The sequence below is a fragment of the Monodelphis domestica genome, chromosome 1, assembly GCF_027887165.1.
Source record: "Monodelphis domestica isolate mMonDom1 chromosome 1, mMonDom1.pri, whole genome shotgun sequence".
Taxonomy (NCBI): Eukaryota; Metazoa; Chordata; class Mammalia; order Didelphimorphia; family Didelphidae; genus Monodelphis; species Monodelphis domestica.
The window spans coordinates 717,795,881-717,821,449 of NC_077227.1; the positions used below are offsets into that span (position 1 = coordinate 717,795,881).

A 25,569-nucleotide genomic window follows, 5' to 3' on the forward strand; every position below is an offset into this window, starting at 1 on the left:
TTTCTGCCAAACTACTTTCCAGTTTTCTAGCAATTTTTGTCAAGTAGTGAGTTCTTGTCCCTAAAGCTTTGCTCTTTGGGTTTATTAAATGCTATATTGCTATGGTCTTTTACAAATGTGTATTATATACCCATATTCCACTCTATTTTGATTATTATCTATTATTTATTTTACCACTCAATTTCTTAGTCAGCACCAGATTGTTTTCATGATTATCATTTTTGTAATATTGTTTGAAATCTGATACTGCCGGGCTACTTTCCTTTGTATTTTTCATTGATTCTCTTGATATTCTTAACCTTTTGTTCCTTCAAATGAATTTTGTTATTTTTTCTAGCTCTATAAAATAATTTTTGGTAGTTTGATAGGTATGGCACTGAATAAGTAATTTAATTTAGGTAGAATTATAATTTTATTATATTGGCTAGATCTACCCATGAACAATTTTTAATATTTCTACCAATTATTTAGATCTGGCTTTCTGTGAAAAGTGTTTAATAATTGTGATCATTTAGTTCCTGGCTTTGTTGGCAGGTAGACTCTCAAGTATTTCATTTTGTCTTTGATTATTTTAAGTGGCATTTATCTGTTGGACTTTGTTGGTAATATATAGTGTAGCAGCCCACAGCTGTGTTTACTCAAGAGAGATAATTAAGCTATAAAGTTGGCCTGAGGAGAGCTCATTCTCTGTCCTGCGCATGGCCAGTAAGGCAATGAACTTTGATCCCAACTAGTTTGGGCGCGAAATCAGGTTTCTTTGTTCTCCCCAGGCTGAAAAAGGATCTGCCTTTATCTTATGACAATTTACCTTTCTACCAATGATAATCCGCTATGTCTTTAATTAATATGTATTATGTATCTTTGCATGTGGAAATCAATAAAAGACGAGCTCACAGACTTTGCCCAGCTTTTACCACTCGTCTCTCTTCCTTACTACTATCTCCTTTTTTCTCTCTCTTGGAGCTGGCCTCTGGCCATGCTCAGCACCTCTATTTCTCTAAATCCTATCATTAAACCATAACAGTCTGTGCTAATAGCATGGGTTTAAGGACTGTGGCTTGTCTCTATTGATCTCTAAGCTTATTTCTGTCGCCCATGATGTTGTGTTACGGTCTCCTCACTGTCTCATGTATCTATGAAGTGGAAGGCTGGAGCTAAAGTCTGTGGGCTCGATTTGTGTATTTGGTGTCTGGTTCTCTCTCTTGCCATCCCTCCCGGCTTCAGATCCTGGTTCCCCCAGAGATAAATTCTATCTTTCCTCTTGTGTGAGGGCTTCTGGCCAGTCTCTCTCATCACATATAGAAATACTGATTTATGTGGGTTTAGTTCATATCCTGCAACTTTGCTAAAATTATTTCAATTAGTTTTTCTGTTGATTCTCTAGAAATCTCTAAGTATATCATTATATGGTATGCAAAGAGTGATAGTTTTGTTTCCTCTTTAAAGGCAGAGCCTGACTTTTGCCTATCTTTGTATCCATAGCACTTGGCACATAATAGATACTTAAACGTTTATTGAGTAATTGATTCGTTTTTGTTCATTCTGTTAGTGTTTATCAAACATTTACTATATTCCAGTATCATGATAAGTCCTAGGAAAAACAAACAAAAAAAAAGACATGGTCTCTGCCTTTTCTCATCAAAGTTACAATCTAGAACTGTAATCAGTTTTCAAGGTAACTTTGGAGCTTTATTTTGCATAGGCGGAGGTCTTAGGTTCAGAAATTTGGACTCAGACATGGTCTTGAAGAAAACAGGATACAGTCATCAGCTCTAACATTTAGAGCTACAAGCAAGGAAGAGGAAAAAAGAGCTAAGTATAGGACTCATGGACCCTGAGGATCAAAAAGCTTAAGAAAATATTTTTATTTCTATGGAAACTGAAAGAAATCATGTAAAGAAATACTTCATTAAGTTTTACAAAAAACCATCAGTGCAGACAAGATTCCTGATGGACTGATTGAGACTAAAGGTAGTAGCATAATAAATTTGGTGGGAAGACTGTGAGATCAATGAGTTGTGTGGAGAACTATTTTATTGGAAATGAGGAATTAGAGATTGGGGGACTTCCTTTCTCCGAAAGAAAGGCAAAACTGAATGCAGGAGAAAGATGTTAGACAAACACTTTCAGATATTCAATCAGGCGTGGATCCTTGTATAGTTTTTCCTCCAGAGCCAGATACTTTTGTGGAGCGAGTTCCTTGTGTCTACAAGCAGGAAAAAAAGGGTTCAATGATTAGTCCTTTGTCCAGCACTTAGAACTGGAAGATGTTGGGTCAAGAGACCATTATGAGAAGGAAAAGGCTAGTATCTCAATTCATTTGCAGGAGCCCAGACTAAAAGAGTTAGAAGGTATATTAAAAATTGGTTAGGGGGGCAACTGGGTGGCTCAGTGGGTTGAGAGACAGACCTAGAGATGGGAGGTCCTAGGTTCAAATCTGGCCTCAGACACTTTTTAGCCATGTGACTCTGGGCAAGTCACTTAACCCTCATTGCCTAGCCCTTACTACTTTTCTGTCTTGGAACCAATACACCGTATTGATTCCAAGATGGAAGGTAAGGGTTTAAAAAAAATTGTTTAGATCAAACATCTCTTTTAACAGTTGGGCAAACTGAATGCTTGAGAAGGCAAAAGCAAATTCTCCAAGGACCTATACCAAGTTCATGGCAGAGGTGAATCTAATGTCTCCAATTCTCTGTATTGATCTCATTCAGGATCATAAACCCAAGCCAGCTGATCCTCACCGGTTGAGTCGCTGTTCCAGGATACGGATGCGAAACATGGCTTGGGAGCAATAGGTGAGGTAGGATTCTTCATCCTCCAGTGTCATGGTCACCTGGTTTTCTTGGTACCATTGCTGCTTCTTCTGAAGTTCCTGAGTCTCCTTTAGGGAGAGACAGAGAAAGAGAGGAGATAAGGAATGAAGGAATCCTCTATGATTTTTTTCCTGTCCCCAATTCCTTGTCCTTCTTATGGGGAATTTTGGCATTCATGTTATTGACCTTTCTGATAATCTGCCATTCTCTTTCCCTACCAGTTACTGCCCCTTCAGAATCTTCCTTTCTCTTCACCTGCTGACATTCTTGACCTATGAATCGTTATCTTTGGGGAGCACCCCTCCCCATTTCTCTGCTCTTGATCCAAGGTGGTTAAGTTTCAGAAGAGGATTAATTGTTCCTATTTCCTTCATGGGCTCCTCATCCTAATCAGTCTCCTAATATGAATTTTTCCCAAGAATATCCCCCTTACTCATTTTCTCTTCTTTCTATACCAGGACCTTTGGCAACCACATTCACAAGAATTCCTTTGACTATCATCCACTAAATTGTGGAATGATAGAATCATAGCTTTAGAGCTAGAAGGAATTCCAGAGGTCCTCTAATCCAAACTCATCACTTTAGTGGTGAGTAAAATGGGCCTTGAAAGGACTTGTCCAAGATTGTATTGGTAGTGATAGGGTTGAATTTAAACACAGACCCTTTATTACAATGATTTTTCTCTTCAGAATGGATCTCCAGACAACTTTTTGGCCATTTCCAAGCTATGCTGTCTTATGGTTATCCTTCTTTCCCTTCTAGCTTCAGTCCTCTTATGCTTTGTCTTTACTCATTATACAATGAGCTCCTTAATGGCGGGGACTGTCTTTTTGCTTGTATTTGTATCCTCCATACTTGGCACCTAATAAATAGGTTTCTTTGTGTGTCCCTGTCTCTCTCTCCTTCTCCTCTCTCTTGCTCCCCTCCTTTCTCCATTCTTTTCCTGCTCCCTTCTCTTCTTTTTCTTCTTTCTTCCCCCCTCTCTCTAATTCTGCCCTCTCTTTTTTCCTCTGTCTTTGTCTTGCTTCCTCCTCCCCCTCTCTCTCTCCCTACTCTCTCTTCTACCTACCTTCTTCCCTTCCACCTTCCCCCTCTTTTTTCTCTCTCCATCTCTCTCGCTCATCTTCCCTTCACTTTTCTTTCTCAACTCAAGTCTTCCTGACTCCAGACCCAGTGCCCAGGTAAAGGAACTTGCCCAAGGCCATACTATTAACACCCACCTTCTCAAAACGGGTCTGGATGAGATTGGCCTTGTCAATAAGCCGCTGCTTGAAGTCATTGAGACATTCATCTTTTAGGCGTAAAGCCTGCCATCTGGTCAACTTCTCCCCAGGTGGGAGTTGGACCAGGAATGGTGCCAAGTAATCCAGCTCAGCCTCCACCTGGCGCATATGTTCCTCCTGGGCTTGGCGCTCCTGGATTGTGAGAGAAAAAGTGAGATGCATTGATCCAGTCATATATCATTGAGTTCCTACTAGAATGAAATATATCTTTGGAGGAAAGTGGGAATCTAAGACTTTCATTGACTGAAAGAGCCAAGAGTTGTCCTTTCCTCATCTGGTCAAGTGTTTTTTCAGAGTGTACAGAAGCACAAAAACTTAGCATCATAAAATTCTGAAACCAGAAGAGACTTTAGGCTCTAGTATTTAGACCTGACTCCTAATCAAATATTCTAGTGTGTCTCCTCTCATGAAGACTCCACTACATTGTTTTGATAATCTTGTTTTAATGAGGAAGAAACTGAGGATTAGAGAGTCAGGAGCAAAGCAAGGCCTGGAATCCAAGTCTCTTGATTCCCATTCCATTGCTCTGGATCAAAGATGGTGGAATTACCCCAGACTGGTTTGTTGTGTCAGTGTTTATTGGTAGTTTCCATGATTTTGTTTCTGGTATGATACTTTACTGTGACTGTTTAATAACAAATAATTATCTACCTGGGGTGATCATCCTTTCCATTAATTTTGGTCCTGTGCCTCTCTATGGGAGTTTGTCAGTGAGTGTCCCTCTGAGTGTATGTTTTGGTGAACATGTATACTTCTGTGTCCTTATGTGTCTCTGTGGGTATGGAGTCCCCCATTCCTCACAATTAGGGTAGAAAACAGGACCAGGTGACATAAAGGATCCCATCCTATCTTGTACAATACTGGGGTGAGGAAAGAGAAAGGCAAAGAGCCCAGTAGGATTTAGGCCAACTGCAAGCCTCAGTTGTGTTAAGGATGTTTACATAGGCTGGCCATCCAGTTGTCATTTTTTCAGCCTGACAATGTCCTTTCCAGTTGACTTGTTAGTTCTCGACTTAATATGGATTTCCATGTCACTGAAGGACAAACGCCTTTGGGGGAAAGAATCTGTTTTCACCTTGGAACTGGTAGTATAGAGGAAAGAGTACTGGCCCTCGGTTAAAATCCTGCTTCTGAAGCTAACCACCCTTGGGAAAGTCATTTAACCTTGTGTCTCACTTTCCTCAACTATAAAAACAAGGGGGTAGGTCTAGATGAACTCTGGGTTCCATTTTGATTGTTTGAAGTTCAAAGAATGTCCATAGCTACATGCATAGACCTTAGGGACATTTGGGAAAGAAGACTCAGGGTTTATAGTCTCTGATCATTCCTAAACTAGCAGCTATATTTACAAAAAACCCTATCTTCTGACTTAGAATCAATACTGTGTATTGGTTCTAAGGGAGATGAGTGGTAAGGGCTAGACAATGGGGGGTAAGTGACTTGCCAAGGGTCACGAAACTAGGAATATCTGAGGTCACATTTGAACCCAGAGCCTCCTGTCTCTAGGTCTTGTTCTCTATCCAGTGAGCCACCCAGCTACCCCAATATTAGCTCTATTGAATGATCTTGGGCTCATCTGTAATAGTGATCTAGGAAAATAATTTCTCAGTTCCACTGGGAGTTGAAACCTTCCAAGGCTTCCACACCTACCAAGGCTTCACGCTGCCCTTTGCTCTTCTCATTCCTTGTGGTGTCATAGATAGAGACAGTCAGATTGTGGGTATCTTCCTCTTCCTCACGAGTCTTCAGAATCTCTAGGACCTTTTTGGAAAGAAAAAACCTACTGAGACATTGAAATCACTGGTCTGAGTCTTCCATTTCTTGAGGCTTTTTCAGGAGATGGAGAGAAGGCCTCAGTTGGGTACTTACCTTTGGTGGAAAAGCAAGTTTGTTGTAAAGGCAGGTTGGTGTTATAGGAGGTGACTTCCTCTCTAACTGCTAAGGCTGCTGTGGTTTGTGACTTATGACTCAGCCTTCATGATTTCCCTAACCCCAACCCTAGTGCTTCTCATCAAAGAGATCAGATAGGCTGGTCACCCTTCAGGGCTTTACATACTCATAAAGACAGAGAATTGTGGAGGAAGAGTCCATTCCTCATTAACAACTCCCCTTCTATCACGTCACCAGGCAATTTTATATGGAACCAACTCTTCCTAAATCAGTTGTCATTAGTATCTCCACAGAAAAAAGCATTGCCATTCTGTGTCAGGGAGGGAATGACTTTTTCTATAATTTCATCATTGGATTACTCAAGGAACTCCAAGGTATCTGAAGGCTATTTTACTGATGCTTTGGTTTTTCGAGTACTGACATCTCTGGAAATGCTCTCCTCCCTTCACCCCCTAATAGGAGAATTTGACTCTCCACTGCCACTCAGAAAATGGCTAAGCAAAAATTCCTCTGAAAATGTATGCCACATTTTGCTCGAGAAATCTCTCTACCTCTCTGCTGAGTGGATGTAGGTATGCTTTATGATCTTTTCCCGGGGCCATTTTGATTCAGTGAACTCAGAGTGAGTGCTTTTTTTGAGAAGTAGTCATTGTGAGAAGTGGTCCTTCACAACCCTGAAAAACTGGTAGCAGAGGTCTTTGGGGATATGATTGAGAGGCACAGTTTAGCAGGAAAGAGGAGAGAGGCTGGGTTCAAGGACATGAACTGATTGGGTTTGAGTAGAGACAGAGGATGGAACAGATGAAACCATGATGGGATCGTTTTCAATGGTACAAGCTATTGAGGAGCAAGGGGGTAGAGAAGAATAGGAGTATGGATTGATAGTAGGAATAATTGGTGGAGATCTGGAAAGATGATAAGATGTCATGGGGAAACACTGGATGGAGGGTCAGGAGTCCTGCATTCTATTCCTAGGCTTGGCACTACTTTAAGGGTAAAATTGAGCAAATTACTTCATTTCTTGCAGACTCAAGTTTCCTCATCTGTAACATAAGTGGGGTGGATTGATCTGGGTGATTTCTAGAGTGATTGCTCATTCAAATATCCAGTGTTTTGGTACGCTTTAATTTCTCTTCCAGCTAAGTCTTATCATATTTAGTTCTGATATTCTGTATTCAAAGGTTCCTTCTAGCATATTCTCTGACATTTTCTGTGTTGAGATTTCTTTTAAGTTCTTAACTTGAGGCTCATGGAGAGATTTAAGAGGGTCTTTGAACTTGAGGGAAAATTTCATCTTTATTTCCACTTCTAAATGAAATTTAGCTTTTCCCCATTAGAAATGTATACCAAAAAAGGATTCTTTCTTTTAAAACCCTTTCCTTAAATCTTAGAATCAATAATGTGTATTGGTTCCAAGACAGAAGAGTGGTAAGAGCTAGGCAATGGGGGTGAGTTAAGTGACTTGCCCAGGATCACACAGCTAGGAAGTGTCTGAGGCCAAATTTGAACCCAGAATTTCTTGTCATTAGGCTTGGATCTCAATCCTCTGAACCACCTAGTAGCTCCCTAAAACCATGATCTATAGGTTTTCCCAGATAGCCATTCTCCAGGGATCCATGACCCATTTTAGCACTGATATCCAAGTTTCTTTTAATGTGTACCTTAATAAGCCATGAGCCCCAGTGCCATTTCTCCCCATGTAGATTGCCCATTACCTCCAGTTCAGATTCCCAGACTTGGTGTTTGGAAATCTTCTCTTCATTCTTTAAGTTCATCATCATCTCATATTGGAATAACAGTTTTTTGGTGTGTTCTCGGGGCTCTACCTAGGATCCCAGTAACAGTAATGAGAGAGACACCAAGGTTTTAGTTCTCATTTACCTAAGATACACTATAGACTAACTCCCTCCCTCTCCATGCCTTGCAGTCTTTATGTCCCAAGCCCATCCTCAATGCTGAGGTCATAAATAACCAATGGTGTCTCACCAATGGCATATACCTGGGACAAATTTAAGGGAGGCAATTGCCACTGAACTGCTATCATTCATTCTCTCACTAGCTCCTGCAATAGCAATGCATGCCTATTAGAGTGGAAGTGCCTAGGTTAAGGTGAAGGTGGGTCATATCATCTAGGTTATAGTCCTTGAGTTTCTCAGGAAAAGATGCTGGACAGGAGGTTAAGGAAGCATGAGTATTTCATGGTTGTGACTTGAGAGGCTTTACTCTGCAAGAGACAAAGGGCATATCACGCCTCCTTTCACCCTCTCCCCACAAAAAAGAAGGTAGGATGAGATGGCTGGGTCTGAACTTCAGGACTCCAGTAATACTTATAAGCTAGTCCAGATAGGATCATCAAAGAAAGAAAGTATGGTCTGCTTGCCTACCCACTCATCTGCCTGCCTGCCAGTCTGATTGTCTTTGTCTCTTTTTCTTTCTGCTTGTCTGCCTATCTACCTACTTTTTGTTTGTTTGTCTGTATTTCTATTTGTCTCTGTCTGTCTGTCTATTTGTCTGCCTATCTGCCTACTTTCTATCTTTGTCTGCCTTTCCTTTTGAAACTCTACCTGTCTAGCTGTTTGCCTACTTGACTCTGTCTTCCTATCTGCCTGTTTGTCTGTCTACTTGCCTGTCTACCTATCTGTTTACCTGTCTGTCTGACTGTCTACTTGTCAGTTTTTCTACCTGTCTGCCTTTCCACCTACCTGCCTGTCTATGTGTGTCTACCTATTTGTCTATTCGTCTATCTGTCTGTCTGCCTGCCTGCCCATCTGTCTGTTTCCCTACCTCATAGGTGACACACATGTCTGGAGTCATGATGATCTTGTTCCCTTTGTTGTCCACGTCATTCCTTTTTAAGAACTCTCTCTTTGAGGTGGTGATGTAATCATCCCTGCAGTGGTACCGAAGTTGAATCCTCTCATCTGAGACCACAAATATACGCTCAGCTACATCATCATCTGCCAACTTGCTGAGATTTCGGTCGAATCGCTCTGTGATTTTCTAGGGAAAGAAATGGAGGGTGAGAGATTGTGGATAGGAGAGCAGCCAGAGCAATGGTTGCTAATTTTCCTGCATCCTTCCAACAGGTTTGGGATCATGCTTGGAGGACGAGATCTGGGGTTTGTAGGACGGAGGAAGGATTCAGGGTGGGGATCTGGGAGCCCTTGGTGGGGTGAGTCAAAATCTCATTGGGCACTTAAGAATCAGGTTACTTTTATTCTTCTTTTACTTTTTCCCACCTCCATTTTTTCTTTCCCTTCTTCTTTTCATTTGTCAAAGGAAGAGAGAAAAAATTGACAGTGTCAAGGTAGGCACTAGGGATGAAGGAGAGATAGCTTGGGCCATTGTAGTTTAAAGGGTCAAGGTGGCAGATGGTAGCACAAAGTCTTGGTCTTTTTCCAGACTACTATAGTCCATTCAGCCCACCCACTTCAAATGTTGATGTGAGTACCTAAGAAGGTCATAAATCATATTTTAATTTATACTTAATAACATCCATGATAATGATTAACATATAGTTCCCAGAGCTATTGGGAGGATAAAAAGTTATTTTAAAAATACTTTGCAAACCTTAAAGTGCTACATAAAATATAGTTACTACTGTGATGACACTCACTCATGTTTATAGTATCTTATTAAGTAACTTTATGAATCACAGTAGCCCTGTGTTCTCTTCTTTCCAAGAACTATCCAAGAAAAAGCATCACTCCGCACCAGGATACTAATTAGTCACATGGAAATAATATTTGGCCATGAAATATTTGGATGGCAATGATATTTGTCCATGGTAGACCATCAAACAAGAAAACAAACTATATATATATATATATATATATATATGTATATATGTGTGTATGTATATGTGTGGTGTGTGTGTGCGTGTATAAAATGTTTTCCCAATCTTATTATGGCCCTCTTTGCCTTCTGCAATGAGAACAAAAAAAGAAATAGAAAGTAAACATTTTTTTGACTATATTAATATTAACTAAACTATTTTTGACTATATTAATCTTAACAACTATTGTTGTTTGTTCAGTCATTTTTCAGTCACACTTGACTCTTCCTGGCCCTATTTAGGGTTTTCCTGGCCAAGATACTGGAGTAGTTTGCCATTTCCTTCTTCAGCTCATTTTATAGATGAGGAAACTGAGGCAAATAGGGTGAAGCAACTTGCCCAGAGCTCAGAGACACACAGCTAGGATGTGTCTGAGGCCAGATTTGAACTTGGGTTTTCCTGATTCTAGACCTGGTGCTCCATCCATGGTGTTACCAGCTATCCCATCATAACTAAGACCAACAATTAGAGATACAGAAGAAGATACGGTGGTGCCCTGAGAAGAGCAATAGAGCTGGAGTCATATTACATATAGCTACATATTAGCTGTGCCATCTTGAGCAAATCATCTTTTTTTTTTTTTAGGTCTTGATTTCCTTATCTGTGAAATGAAGGAGGGTCTACTAGATAACTTTTAAGGCCTAAATCTAGAATCTCATGTAGTTAATGTAAACAATTTTTATTTTATTTTATTTTATTTTTGTAGATGAGGGAACTGAAATCCAGGGAGGCTGATTGTTTACCCAGTGTTGCTAGTATATGGTGGAACCAAGACTCAAACTCAGGTCTTCCAAAGCCCTCTATAGTGTGCTACTATCATCAATATCAACAGCACTGTACTTATCATCATTATCCTTTTCATAGTTAACAATGTGATAGGATCAAAGGAAAGGAACAACAGTCCACTACAGGTCTGAAGGAAGCTCTTACCAACATGGGCCGAGGGTTTGTGTCTGGGCTGTTGAGGCTAAATTTCTTGAGCCTGATACCATAATCAACATGTCGGTAGACAAGGTAATCTGCCCTGTCCTTGTAGTACTCCGTCATTGAGTTGGGGGTCTCAGTTCTCTTCTCTAGGCCATCCACTCTAGTATCATAGTAGAATTCCATTGAGCGGTCTGTCTCTGGTGCCATGGTCTTATAGGTATGCTCTACAAGGTAGAAGTGAGATAGGGGAGGTCACTGTTAGAGACCTTCCTGCTCAGATAAAGGTTCATTTCCTCCCAGAAATTTTGCTTTGATGACCTGGTGCTGCTGGACTGGGGTGGTTTGAATTAATTTTCTAATCTCCCATGCCCCAAAATGAGAGTGTGAAGGACAATAAAGTTCTGGTGAGGACATGAGGCAGTTTGGGTTATTTTTGCCATCCCTTTTACCTAGGAGATTGATCTTTGGCCCTGGATGAGTATCAAAGTAAGTTTTTGAACTTTGACAGAGAATTCCTGAGATGCCAGAGAATATTGTTGCTGTCAGCTTTTAGCCTTATAGCTGGTGGCTTTTATGTTCTTATATTCTAGAGTTTCTTTTTAACTCCTATAGAAACTTCTTTGGGGTGGAGTGGAAGAGGAGGAAAGATTTGAATACATTATTATTTATTTAATGATTACCTTATGTCTTGGTATTAATTCTAAGATGGAAGAGTGTCATGGACTAGGCAATTGGAGTTAAGTGATTTGCCCAGGGTCAGACAACTAGGAAATGTCTGAGGTCAGCTTTGAACCCAGGTTTGCCTGATTCCAGGCCAGGTGCTCAAGCCACTGTCCTACCTAGCTACCCCTGAATTCATTATTATTAAATGAATTGCTTGTTTGAACCCTTGGGCTCTGAGTAATCAATTGTATCAGATTCAGAACTCAGATACTTGGTAGTTCTTTAAAAATAGAGAGAGACTCCCAAATAAATCTGCAGAGGATGTGTACAACCTCAGAATCAGGAGATTGAGGCCTACAAAAATGGAAAGGGGGTTGATAAGGAGTTCTGCCAATCCACTTGAAGAAATTACAAGGCATTATCTTTTGCTTGGAGGTATCTAGCAAACACCTTCCCAAGGGGGAGAGTCTTGTTTCATTGATTCTTTTTTATTTTGGAAAAAAATTTATTTAGTTAATTAATATAGATACATGGATACATGTATCATTTCCCATGGATACATAATTCATATTCTTTTCCTCCCCTCTACCCATGCTCAATTCCACTGGCTTTTACATGTGTCATTGATCAAGAACCTATTTCCATGTTGTTGATGTTTGCACAAGGGGGATCACTTAGAGTTAAATCCCCAATCATATCTCCATCAACCCATGTGATCAAGCAGTTGTTTTTCTTCTGTGTTTCTACTCCTGCAGTTCTTCCTCTGCATGTGGATAGTGTTATTTCTCCTGAGTCCCTCAGAATTGTCCTGGATCATTGCATTGCTGCTAGTAGAGAAGTCCATTACATTCAATTGTACTACAGTGTATCAGTCTCTGTGTATAATGTTCTCCTGGTTCTGCTCCTTTTGCTCTATATCAATTCCTGGAGGTCTTTCCAGTTCATATGGAATTCCTCCAGTTCATGATTCCTTTGAACACAATAGTATTCCATCACCAACAGATACCACAATTTGTTCAGCCATTCCCCAATTGAAGGGCATCCCTCATTTTCCATTTTTTTGCCACTACAAAGAGCACAGCTATGAATATTCTTGTACAAGTCTTTTTCCTTATTATCTCTTTGGGGTGCAAACCCAGCAGTGCTATGGCTGGATCAAAGGGCAGACAGTCTTTTATCGCCCTTTGGGCATAGTTCCAAATTGCCCTCCAGAATGGTTGGATCAATTCACAACTCCACCAGCAATGCATTAAAGTCCCTATTTTGCCACATCCCCTCCAGCATTTATTACTTTCCTTTGCTTCATGTTAGCCAATCTGCTAGGTGTGAAGTGATACCTCAGAGTTATTTTGATTTGAATATCTCTGATTATAAGAGATTAGGATACTTTTTTCATATCCTTATTGATCGTTTTTATTTCTTTATCTGGAAATTGCCTATTCATGTCTCTTGCCCATTTATCAATTGGGGAATGGCTTGATTTTTTTGTACAATTGATTTAGTACCTTATATATTTGAGTAATTAGACCTTTGTCAGAGCCTTTTGTTATAAAGGTTTTTCCCCTAATTTGGTGCTTCCCTTCTAATTTTGGTTGTATTGGTTTTGTTTGGATAAAACCTTTTTAATTTAAAGTAATCAAATTTATTTTACATTTTGTAATTTTTTCTAACTCTTGCTTGGTCTTAAAATCTTTCCTTTCCCAAAGATCTGACAGGTATTCTGCATTCACCTAATTTACTTATAAATTTCCTTCTTTATATTCAAGTCATTCATCCATTTTGAATTTATCTTGGTGTAGGGTGTGAGGTGTTGATCTAAACCTAATCTCTCCTATACGGTTTTCCAATTTTCCCAGCAGTTTTTGTCAAATAGTGGGTTTTTGTCCCCAAAGCTGGGATCTTTGGATTTATCATAGACTGTCTTGCTGAGGTCATTTACCCCAAGTCTATTTCACTGATCCTCCTTTCTGTCTCTTAGCCAGTACCATATTGTTTTGATGACCACTGCTTTATAGTATAGTTTGAGATCTGGTACTGCTTGAGATTGAGTACTGCTAGGTCACCTTCCATCACATTTTTTCCATTATTTCCATGGATATCCTTGATCTTTTGTTCTTCCAAATGAACTTTGTTATTTTTTTTTCTAATTCAATAAAATGTTTCTTGGTAGTTAGATGGGTATGGCACTAAATAAGTAAATAAGTTTGAGTACAATTGTCATTTTTATGTTATCTCATTATACACATGAACAATTAATATTTTTTCAATTGTTGAGATCTAGGTTTAATTGTGTGGAAAGTGTTTTGTAGTTGTGTTCATACAATTCCTGTGTTTGTCTTGGCAAGTAGATTCCTAAGTATTTTATATTGTCTAGGGTGATACTAAATGGAATTTCTGTTTTTAACACTTGCTGCCAGAATGTGTTAGAAATACATAAAAATACTGATGATTTATGAGGGTTTATTTTGAATTCTGCAATTTCACTAAAGTTGTTGATTATTTCCACTAGCTTTTTAGTTGATTCTCTGGTATTCTTTAAGTAGGCCATCATATCATCTGCAAAGAGTGATAGCTTGGTCTCCTCATTGCCTATTTTAATACCTTCAATTTCTTTTTCTTGTCTAATTGCTACTGCCAGTGTTTCTAGTACAATGTTAAATAATAGAGGTGATAATGGGCATCCTTGCTTCACTCTTGATCTTATTGGGAAGGCTTCTAATTTATTACTATTGCAGATAATGCTTGCTAATGGTTTTAAATATATACTGTTTATTATTATTTAGAAAAGGTCCTTCTACTCCTATACTTTCTAGTGTTTTTAAATAGGAATTTATATTTAATAGGAAGTATTTGGTCAAAGATTTTTGCTGCATCTATTGAGATAATCATTTTTATTGGTTTGGTTGTTGATATGGTCTGAATATTAAACCATCCTTGCATTCCTGGTATAAATCCCACCTGATCATAGTGAATAATCCTTGTGATCACTTGAAGTCTTTTTGTTAGTATTCTGTTTAAGATTTTTGAATCTATGTTCATTAAGGAGATTGTACTATAGTCTTCTTTCTCTGTTTTTGATCTGACTGGCTTTGGAATAAGTACCATATTTGTGTCATGAAAGGAATTTGGTAGAACTCCTTTGCTTATTTTGTCAAATAGTTTATGTAGTATTGGGATTAGTTGTTCTTTAAATGTTTGATAGAATTCATTTGCGAATCCATCTGGCCCTAGGGATTTTTTCTTGGGGAGTTCTTTGATGGCTTGTTCAATTTCTTTTTCTGAGATGGAATTATTTAAGTATTCTATTTCTTCTTCTGTTAATTTAGGCGATTTATATTTTTGTCAATATTCATCCATAATATTTATCCATATCACCTAGATTACCATATTTGTTGCCATATAATTGGACAAAATTGTTTTTAATGATTGCCTTAATTTCTTCTTCATTAGAGGTGAGGTCTCCTTTTTCATCTATGATACTGTTAATTTGGTTTTCTTCTTTCCTTTTAAAAATTAGATTAACCAGTACTTTAATTTATTTTATTTTTTTTTCACAGTACCAGTTTCTAGTTTTATTTATAAATTCAATAATTCTTTCACTTTCAATTTGATTAATTCATCCTTTAATTTTTAGGATTTTTAATTTAATTTTTAACTGGGGATTTTAAATTTGTTCTTTTTCTAGGTTTTTAATTTGCATGCCCAATTCATTGACCTCTGCCTTCCCTAATTTGTTGATATATGCACTAAAGGATATAAATTTCCCCCTGAGTACTGCTTTGACTGCATCCCATAGATTTTGAAATGTCTCATCACTGTCATTCTCTTCAATGAAATTATTAATTGTTTCTATGATTTGATCTTTAACCAATTTTGGATAGTCACATTATTTAATTTTCAATTAATTTTTGATTTGCCTCTCCATGTACCCTTACTAATTATTATTTTTATTGCATTATGATCTGAAAAGTTTGCATTTATTATTTCTGCTCTTTTTTACTTGTTTTCCATGTTTTTATGCCCCAGTACATGGTCAATCTTTGTGAATGTACCATGTGCTACTGAAAAGAAGGTGTAATCCTTTTTTGTCCCTATTTATTTTTCTCCACATATCTATTAACTCTAATTTCCCCAAGATTTCATTCATATCTCTTACCTCTTTCTTATTTATTTTTGGTTTGATTTATCTAGATCTGATAAAAGAAGGTTCAGGACTCACACTAGTATATTTTTACTATCTATTTCCCTCCTTAAGCTCCACTAGTTTCTCCTTTAGAAATTTGGATGCTACACCATTTGGTGCATACATGTTGAGTACTGATATTTCCTCACTGTCTATACTGCCTTTTATCAGGATGTAATTACCTTCCCTATCTCTTTTAATCAGATCCACTTTTTATTTTGGCTTTGTCAGATATGATTACAACTCCTGTCTTCATTTACTTAGTTGATGCCCAATAGATTTTGCTCCAGCCTTTTACCCTTACACCTGTGTGTGTCTAAGTGCCTCACATGTGTTTTTTGTAGACAGCATATGGTAGGATTTTGGTTTCTAATCTACTCTGCTATTTGCTTCTGCTTTATGGGTGAGTTCATCCCATTCACATTCAGAGTTATGATTACTACCTATGTATTCCCCAACATTTTGATTTCCTTTCCTAGTCCTGCCCTTTATTCTTTCGTTATTTACTTCTACACTGATGGTTTGCTTTTAATCAGTCCCCCTTAATCTCCACCCTTATTTTGCTTCCCTTTCCACTGCCTCCCTTTTTATTCTCCTCTTGTTATTTTTTAGGGTCTATTAAATTCCCTCTCCTCTCTCTCTCCACCTTGGTTTTTCCTTCTCAACTTCCCTGTAGGGAAGATAGATTTTTATACCCCAATGGATCTAGATGCTCTTTTCTCTCAGAATTCCAATGAGAGTAAGGTTTAAGTATTACCTATTGTCACTCTCTTCTTCTCTTTCTTATAATAATATTCTTCCCCTCCCTCTCCCATGTGCCTCTTTGTGTGGTATAGATTATTCTATTTTTCTTATTCCTTCAAGTTTCTCTTGGTGCCATCTTATATTCCCCCCTTTTCCTTTTTTTATATCATCTTAAACTACTTAGTACCCCAACCTCTACCTCTGAATAATTCTTTCTTTCTATAATAGTGAGTATAGTTTTTGAGAGTTGCAAACAACATTTCCCCATTTAGGAATATAAATAATTTGATCTTAATAAGCTCTTAAAAAAGAAAAAATAATTTTCTCTTTTCTCTTTCTTATTTACCTTTTCATGTTTCTCTTGAATTTTGTGTTTGGATATCAAACTTTCCGCTTAGTTCTGGTCTTTTCTCTACAAATACTTGGAAATATGGTGTTCTGTTACCTGCTATTAATGGCTCATTACCTCAATCAAATACCTAATCTATAATCAATATTTTGCATATTTGCCTTATCCAATTCACTTCACACATTAATGTAACTTGTAGTGCAAATCATAAATCATTTGGGAGTAAACAGAATCAAATTCTAATGGATTTAACTTAGGGGAAACTGAGGCAGGTGAGAATAATATAGCTTTATAATTAAAATTGGGGGGATTGTATGGAGTGAAAGTCAGTGTATTATTCTCAATATGTTTCTGACTAGCAGTAGAAACTCCAAATAGAGGTTAAGTCATTAGCTTAATTAGATACAGCTTTGCTCTCCCTTTACCCTTCTCCTTCCCAGTCTTTCACATAAACCTTTAATTTGTACTCTTGAATAGGTGGAGGGTATTGTATTAGTTTCCTATAAATTGGGAAATTCATTTGTATCTTTGGGCATTGCCTTTGGGTCTCCGACTTAAGCATAATGTCCTCAACCTTTGCTATAATAAGCAATAAAGCCACATCTGTCTTCATCTTATCCTGGCCTCTCTGATTATTTGAGTGATTAAAGGGAGTGCATCTTGCTATATCAAGACCCCCCCCCCCAATTCTCACTCCAGACAGTCTGAATCCTATTTAATATCTGTGTGACTTGACCTCACTTTATCCATTTGTAATAACATGGGAATTGGAACAGAAGATAACTAAGGACACTCCCATCTCTAAAGATTCTAAGAATATTCCATTTTTTATCTTTGCTTCTTTCACTGTCCCTTATACACTAATTTTGCTCTTTGAAGGTCTTTGGACTCCTATTAGGACCTATGTCCTAATAATGTCCTATTAGGACATTTAAAGAAGAGGAGCAACCTTGGAGGACCCTATAAACCTTGAGCTACTAAGGGTCCTACTCTGGTAGAGGGGAGTTGTGTACCTCGCAGGGCCAGGAAATGCCCTGGCTTGAAGTATTCAGTGGTCAAATGTGTGGTTTTATCCACTCGTCTCATCTCTAAAAAATCTTCCCGGTTCTCGTACCACTCCTTCACCTCCACGACCTTGCGACCTGATCAGAAAGGATAATAGTAATAACTGATTTATGATTTAGAAACACATATTATCCCATTTGATACTTACAATAACTTTAAAGGGTAGATACTATGGGTATTATTAATATTGATATTATTATTTCCATTTTACAGATAAAGAAAACAACATTTTGAGAAGTTTAATCTTTTCCAGGACCACAAAGCCAGAAGATGTTGGAATTTAAACTTGGGCCTCTTTTTATTCTAGGTCCAAGTTTCTTTTTTTTTTAATCTAACTTTAAAAACAAACAATTTGATTTTCTTTCCCTCTTGGGAAAAGAAAAAGAAAAATAATCTTTGGTACAAATATGTAGTCATGTTAAAAATAATTCCTGAATTGATAATGATCAAACACACACACACACACACACACACACACACACACAGAATTTTGTTCCCTGATTCATCCCTTCTCTGTCAGGAGGTGGGTAACAGGCTTCATTATTTTTTGGTCATCTGGAATAGCAGTTGGTCATTGCATTGGGCTAAGTCCTTAAGTCTGTCAAAGTTGTTCATCTTTATGTTTATCCATTTGTGATAAATAACATGGGAATTGGAATGGTGCTGGTTTTAGTATAAATTGTTGTCTTGGTTCTGCTCACTTCCATCTGCGTCAGTTCACACAAGTGTCCCCAGGTTTCTCTGAAACCATCCCTTCATCATTTCTTCCAGTGTAATCCTGTTTCTCCAATATTCTTTCCACCATTCCACCTCCTCCCCATCAAATCCTTGCTTGACAACCCTCTTTAGAATTTCACAATGGAAGACTGATGGTCTCTGGGAGTATTAAGAGGGAAAGTCCACATCCAAGGTCCTTCACTCTCTTCCTTCTTGACTAGATATATTATGAAATCTCAGATGACTAATAATGGATATCTGAATTAACTTGTGACCTACATCCTCTGCTTTTCCAATATCTTCTAACATTCTTCATGGAATATTAGAGAGTGAAGAATCTAAGAGACCATTTGGCTTAACCACTTGATTTTATCAAAAGAGGAACTTTTTTTTTTTTTTACTAATGTTGCATGTTAGAAAAAGACATTGGACCTGCATTCAAGAGAGATTTATCCAAAGTCACAAAGGCATTGGTAGAAAACAGTCTCTAGATTCTAGTCTTTTTCTCTTAAGACATAATTCAATCCTAATTTATCAGAAAAGAGAGGCAATTTATGAATTCTGAGACCTAAGCAAGGGACTTCTGGTTAATATCAGACAACTTGAGAGTCTTTATTGTCAGGCTGAGTTGTTATTAACTCTCCACAGTCTTTCCATGATGACCCTCAGGAATTAAGAACCTATGTGCCACGATCTCACTAAATCCCCTTGATACCTTGGCTGTACTCTCCTTTCTAGGTTGTCACCAACCCTCCTTTCTCTTGTTTCTTCCCCTAACTGTTTGACTGCTACTTCTTAATCTCCTTTAGTGGACCATCTTCCATATCAGGTCCCCAAAATGTGGGTGCTTCCCAAGACTCTGCCTTGGATCTCTATTTTCTCTATACTTATTAATTTGGTGACCTGATCAGCTTCCATAATTTAATTACCATCTCTATATAGATGGCTTCCAGATCCATCCATCCATCCATCTATCTATCTATCCATCTATCCATCTATCCATCTATCTATCTATCTATCTATCTATCTATCTATCTATCTATCTATCTATCTATCTATCTATCTATCTCTGATCTCTCTCAAGTTGTGATCTGCGTCACAAACTACATTTTGGACTTCTCAAACTGGATATCAACTAGACATATTTAACATTCTAAAATAGAACTTATTTTACCCCATTCCAAAATGTCCCTCTTTCAAACACACATGTCTTCTCTCCCATAAGGTCATTGAGGGTAGGGACAAATTTTCTTGCTTTTATTGGCATTCCCCAGTACCTGCACAGTACCTGGCACATAGTAGGTACTTAATAGATGTTTGTGGGATCACTTGCTTATTCTTTTGATGGTATTCTAATATTTCCATTGCCCATTTGCCTCTCAGAAGCTGAGGTGACCCTAGCCTCACTGCCTCTGACTTTGCTTGTTACTTTGGCCATGGGGGTTTCTCCTATGATATCAGAGCAGCTCCCCTCTCCTCTCCCCCATCCCTACTTCTTACAATCTGCATTCTCATAGATGGTGAGACGAGTCACCAGACCATTGCCGTTCAGGTATGGAGCCCACTTCTCTAGCTTGCACTGCTTGTACTGGATCACTTTCCTCCCTTGAGGACAGCGGCTCTCAAAATCTGAATCAAAGAGAAAGCAAGACATCTTTACTCATTTTACTTAGGGAGAAATTTGACCAGCCCAGTGCTCTTCCCCAATGAGGCCAAGTTACCTGGGGCCAAGAGGAGATTTTAGGAGGTAAGAAAACGAATACAGAAGTTAAGCAAGGAAAAAAAAGAACAAGAATGGAAGTTTGATGACACTGTCTTGTTCAGCCCAATAGGAACCCATGGAAAGTACTATCAACTTTCTCTTCAAGTTTAAAGGGTCTCCCCTTTAAAAGAGTCACCTGTTGCTATTTGGCCTTTTGTATTCCTGGTGCACATTATATATTAAATGCACTTAACACAATTTATTAAATTATTGATAGCTAGAATGTCCTCCAACCCTCCAACTCCCAATACTTTTCTTTTTTTAAACATTATTTTTATTTGGTCATTTCCAAACATTATTCATTGGAAACAAAAATCATTTTCTTTTCCTCCCCCCCCCCTCCCACCTCTCCCATAGCCGACACACGATCCCAATACTTTTCAAAAACTGGTTCTCTATTTATTTGTTATCTAGTTAAAAGAAAATCTAACTCTGATTTTGATGTCCCCTACTCTAAGCCCCTTGGATCATCAGCTGCCCATATCATACCCCTCCCAGCTCAATGGGATATTACTTCTAGGAACAAATATCACATCCTCTGCTTGCCATTTTATTTTCTTCTCAGTCAAGTCTATCACTTCATGCTCTCTAGAGTAGAACACGATTCTCCATCTCCATCTTCCTTTTATCTCTCATGTTCTCATACCTGGAATGCATTCTCTCTTCACCTTTTCTTCCTAGAATCCCTGGTTTCCTTCAAGTCAAAAGCTATCACTCACTTTTTTAATCACTTTTTTTAGTCTCTTACCTTTTGTTTTAGAATCAATTCTAGGGTAGAAGAATGGTAAGGACTAGGCAATGGAAGTTAAGTGGCTTTCCTAGGGTCATACAACAAGGAAGTGTCTGAGATCAAGTTTGAACCCAGGACCTCCTGATTCCAGGTCTGGTGTTCTATCCACTGTGATATCTAGCTGCCCCAAAGAGTCGCTCTGTATAGGAAATCCTTCTGGATTCCCCCCCAGCCACTAGAGCCTATTTCTCTAAGTTTACTTGGTATTTGTTTTGTTATGCAGTATGTCTCTGCTTGGATATGAACTTTTATCTCCTCTCTTAGTAAGCTCTTTGAGGACAGAGACCATGCATTTGCCTCTCTTTGTATCCCCAGGGCTTATCACAATTCCAGGTCCCTAAAAAGTACCTAATACAACATTTCTCAATTGATGGCTTGATTAGGGTGTCCTAGGAAGGTTCCTAATTCCAGTAAGACAATTCCCTTAGGGATTTCTTAGTTCCCAGCAACCACATGAAATCTTTGGGATGTTGGCACAATCACCCATATAATGACTAATCTATCCATGGACCACAGGGATGACCCTTTTTTTCCTGATACCCTTTTTGGAAAAGCTTTCTCCATTTAGCTTCTGACATTAGCACAGGCTTGCCAGAGTTTCTGGAAAAATGTCAGAGAATCTCCTAGCCTGTTTTTGGGTGATGCCAGGTTCCCACAAGAACCTTCTCAATCAGTAGAAGATCTACTTTTGGCAAGATGTGACCATTACCCTCAAGGGGGATAACCAAATTATTTTCATGGAAGGGGAAAAAGTACTTTCTGGTGGGACAATAAACATGGAGAAATTAAGGTAGGAGACTAAGGACAGGACTGAAATCAAATCAATATCACTCTAGCAACCACTGAGATCCCAGTGGTTCAACACTAGTTGAAATCCAATTAGTTGGGGTTTTATGAGGAGATAAAGCCAGGTAATCCCTGAGAAATCAAATACCTTTTGCTGATATGTAAATCTGTTCCACCCAGGAAAGGGGCATGTCAAAGTTCTTATCTTCCTCTTTATCCTGTGGAGATAAGAAAATGTTTTCAGCTAAGTTGGCCTTCAAGCTGGGTGGTTTATTTAGATTCAGATAATTTAGAGGGGCAAGGGGTCTTAGAGACCACTGGATTACAATCCAGACTGCTAGTCTTTCAGGTGAAGAAACTGAATGCCAAAGAGTAAAAGGAATATAGATTCTCAGCTAGAAGATCTTAGAAATCATCTAGTCTAGGGGTTCTTAAATGTGTGAACTTAAATATTTTGATAACTATATTTCAATATAAATGGCTCCCATTGTAATTCTATATATTTTGATAACTACTAAAATGGGATAGATAGATGAAAGTCAGCCTCTTTCTAGGTGATGTCGGGACCCATAGAAACTTTTTTGTTTAATGATAGGCTAACAGTACCCACTTGATGCTGGGTGTTATTTTAGCTTTCCACTTGCCTCTAAATTTGGAGAGGGAAACAGAGGAGGGAGGACAGGGGAGACTTCTAAAGCAAAGGGTTACTTTCCCTTCCTTGAGACAAGAGCCAATAGACAAGTCATAAGACAATTTATGATAGGAATCTGAGCTAAATGGAGACCTCAGAGATAATCTCATCAAACCCCAAACCTGAAATAACTTGACCCAAATCATATAGATAGTAAATAGTAGGTCTGGGACTTGAACCCAAATCTATGGTGAGATGTACTTTCAGATTCTCATTTGCGATCTGGAGGCACTAGGATTTAGGGCATTTGTAGCTAGCTCTTATATACTGTGTCATCTTGCTGTTCTAGATACCATTGAGATACAGTGTTGTTGTTGAGTTGTTTTCAGGCAGATCCTACTCTGCATGACCCCATTTAGGGTTTTCATGGCAAAGACACATTGGAACACTTTGCTATTTCCTTCTCCAGCTCATTTTAAAAATGAGGAAACTGAGGCAACCACAGCTGTGACTTGCTTAGGGTCACACAGTCAGTAAGTGCCTGAAGCCAGATTTGAACTCAAGAAGATGAGTCTTCCTTCCTAACTTCCCAGTGCTCTATCCACTCGGATGCCCAGTTGAAATACAATACTGTATAAATGGTTTGAAATGTATGACAACCTTTTGGCCAGGAGGGGGCAGCCTTGACTTAAAATTAGGAGTCCCAAACTTGGGCAAGTACATTTGAGACTCGGAGGATTTGGAATGGAAGAATCCGTGAGATCATTCCAATCCCTCTCATTTTCTGAAGAAGCTGTAAGCTGGAGTGCCTCGGAGACTTGTACATGATCAAGAATGCACTTTCTGGATATCTCCAGCCATAGGCTGACTCTGAAGGTCCTCCTCCCTCCCTCTCTTGGGGTGTGGTTGATTGAACTGAAGGTTGATTGAATTTATTTTGAATGTACACTCTTCTGCCAAAGGGGACTGCCCCCTAATTGGCTTTTGTCAATGCGCCCAGCAAAACATTGGTTTTGTTCTCTCTCTCTCTCTCTCTCTCTCTCTCTCTCTCTCTCTCTCTCTCTCTCTCTCTCTCTCTCTCTCTCTCTCTCTCTCTCTCTCTTCTCTCTCTCTCTCTCTCTCTCTCTCTCTCTCTCTCTCTCTCTCTCTCTCTCTCTCTCTCTCTCTCTCTCTCTCTCTCTCTCTCTCTCTCTCTCTCTCTCTCTCTCTCTCTCCCCATCTGATACTTTCTTCCTCCTGTTTGTTTTTCAGCTCCCTTTTGTTCCATCTTCTCCATCATTAGAATATAAGGCCCTGGAAGGCAGGGACTATCCAGTTTGTAAGTCGTATCCCTAGTGTTTAGTACACAGAGTCTGGAACATAATAAGCATATAAGTGTTATCTGTCAAAATGTATCTATTTCTCTACTTGTCTAATCCATCTTTTTACCTAATTATCTAATTTCTACCTTTTCTTTCTGTCTCCTATTTGTCTTTTTATCTAGTTATCTTTTTATCTATCAGTCTGTCTCTGCATCTATCTATCTGTCTTTTTATCTAATTATCTATATTTTCCCTACCTATCAGTCTATCTATATATCAGTCTGTGTGCATCTATATATCGATTTATCTATGTATCTCTCTGACAGTCTCTCTATAATTGTATGTCTTTAATTATCTCTTTTTATGTCTCTATGTCTCTATTTGTTCACCCTCTCTCTGTCCCTGCTTCTGACTCTGTCTTTCTCTCACTGATTTTTGAACCTAAGTCCTTTGACTTCAAATCCTATGAGATAGGTAATATTCTAAAATCACACTCAATGGAAAGACCTATAAGGAACACTGTGGTGGATATATAAAAGAAGTAGTTGGATCTTACTTTTTAGAGAAGAAGGAAAAGACCCATCTATGAAAAAAGAGGAGAGAATGGGGTCATGCGAGACCTATGGATGATAATTTATATAGAATTGCTGTAATGAAACAATTACATGGAATCAGCAAATGTTTATTAATTGCTTACTGTGGGAAAAGCACTGTGTTAACCACTGAAGGATCCTTATTTAACTGGGTTGCTGAGGGAACTGGAATAACTAGAGTAAGTGGTATTTGTATGAAAGAGCTCATCTCCATCCTCAACCTTCCCAGTTCTGTGTACTCTAAATTTCATCTTGGCATAATGAAAAGAGCCCTAAACTGGTACCAAGAAGGCTCAAAATTCTAGTTTTAGAACTGCACTTACTACCTGTGTAATTATGGGCAAGTTCTTTATTTCCTCTCTCTGGATCTTAGTTTCCCTATAAGTAAAATGACTCTTTCCCATTTCTGAAACTATTATTTCCATCCATAGTCATCTTTCACTATAATTTTTTTCCTCAAACTCAGGTGGAGGAATATTGATTCAAACGTGTCTTACTTGAACCAACATTCCATTGGCCACTTTCTCCTCTGGCTAAAGAGAGAATACACACAAAGAAAATACACACACACACACACACACACACACACACACACTTTACCAGAATTTCAATATCATCTTCATCGGCAGCCTCCTCCTCCTCCTCTTGATCAGCCATTGTTAGGTAAGGCTTGTCAGTCCCAAAAAGCATGAATTCCCACCTCACAGGATCCCCTAAGTCAAAGATGAGATCCTAAGGATAAAAAAAAAACCCCAACCATTCTGAGTTTCAATCAACCTCAAACTGTAAAGACTTTCCTCTCTGACTCCTATCTAAATAGATCATTATAAAGATTATTCTACAGAAGTATAACAAAATATCTGAGACTAGAAAAGTGTGCACTGCTCTAAGCATGCTTAGTGCTACCCAGAGGAACACTGTGAACAATCAAGGCAGGGTAGAAAGAAGACAACAATGTTAGGAGACAACTGGACATTAAATGCAAGAACTAAAAAGAGCAGTCAAGGTCAAGTAGTTCAACTTTCCTTAATTTTACAAATGGTGAAACTGAGGCTCTTATAGAAGTGAATTAATTAATCTATACTCTCTGCAATTTTGCCCTGTTTCTCTTATGAAGAGATGACTTTGTTTTAATAGAGGCAGCTCTTACAGTTAAAAGAGTGGTTGGCCTTAAACTGTGACCGTGAAAATATGGTTTCAAGACTGTGTCTTGATTTTATATTAAAAATAAAGT

General features: G+C 38.5%; 1 protein-coding gene across 3 annotated transcripts in view; it reads right to left on the reverse strand.

Moving 5' to 3' along the window:
• Window positions 1-2,016: 2,016 nt before the first annotated feature.
• The window catches only part of DRC7 (dynein regulatory complex subunit 7), a 41,187-nt gene continuing 17,634 nt past the window's right edge, over window positions 2,017-25,569 (reverse strand). For all 3 annotated transcript variants that reach the window (XM_056811953.1, XM_056811957.1, XM_056811961.1), the window contains exons 8-18: window positions 24,936-25,067; window positions 21,959-22,028; window positions 19,973-20,101; window positions 17,704-17,832; window positions 10,755-10,975; window positions 8,774-8,989; window positions 7,705-7,815; window positions 5,750-5,860; window positions 4,037-4,231; window positions 2,745-2,884; window positions 2,017-2,206 (exon numbers count right to left, since the gene is read on the reverse strand). In XM_056811953.1, the coding sequence (XP_056667931.1) occupies window positions 2,113-2,206; window positions 2,745-2,884; window positions 4,037-4,231; window positions 5,750-5,860; window positions 7,705-7,815; window positions 8,774-8,989; window positions 10,755-10,975; window positions 17,704-17,832; window positions 19,973-20,101; window positions 21,959-22,028; window positions 24,936-25,067 (1,548 nt within the window). In that variant the 3' untranslated portion in view covers window positions 2,017-2,112. The remainder of the gene's footprint in view (window positions 2,207-2,744; window positions 2,885-4,036; window positions 4,232-5,749; window positions 5,861-7,704; window positions 7,816-8,773; window positions 8,990-10,754; window positions 10,976-17,703; window positions 17,833-19,972; window positions 20,102-21,958; window positions 22,029-24,935; window positions 25,068-25,569) is intronic.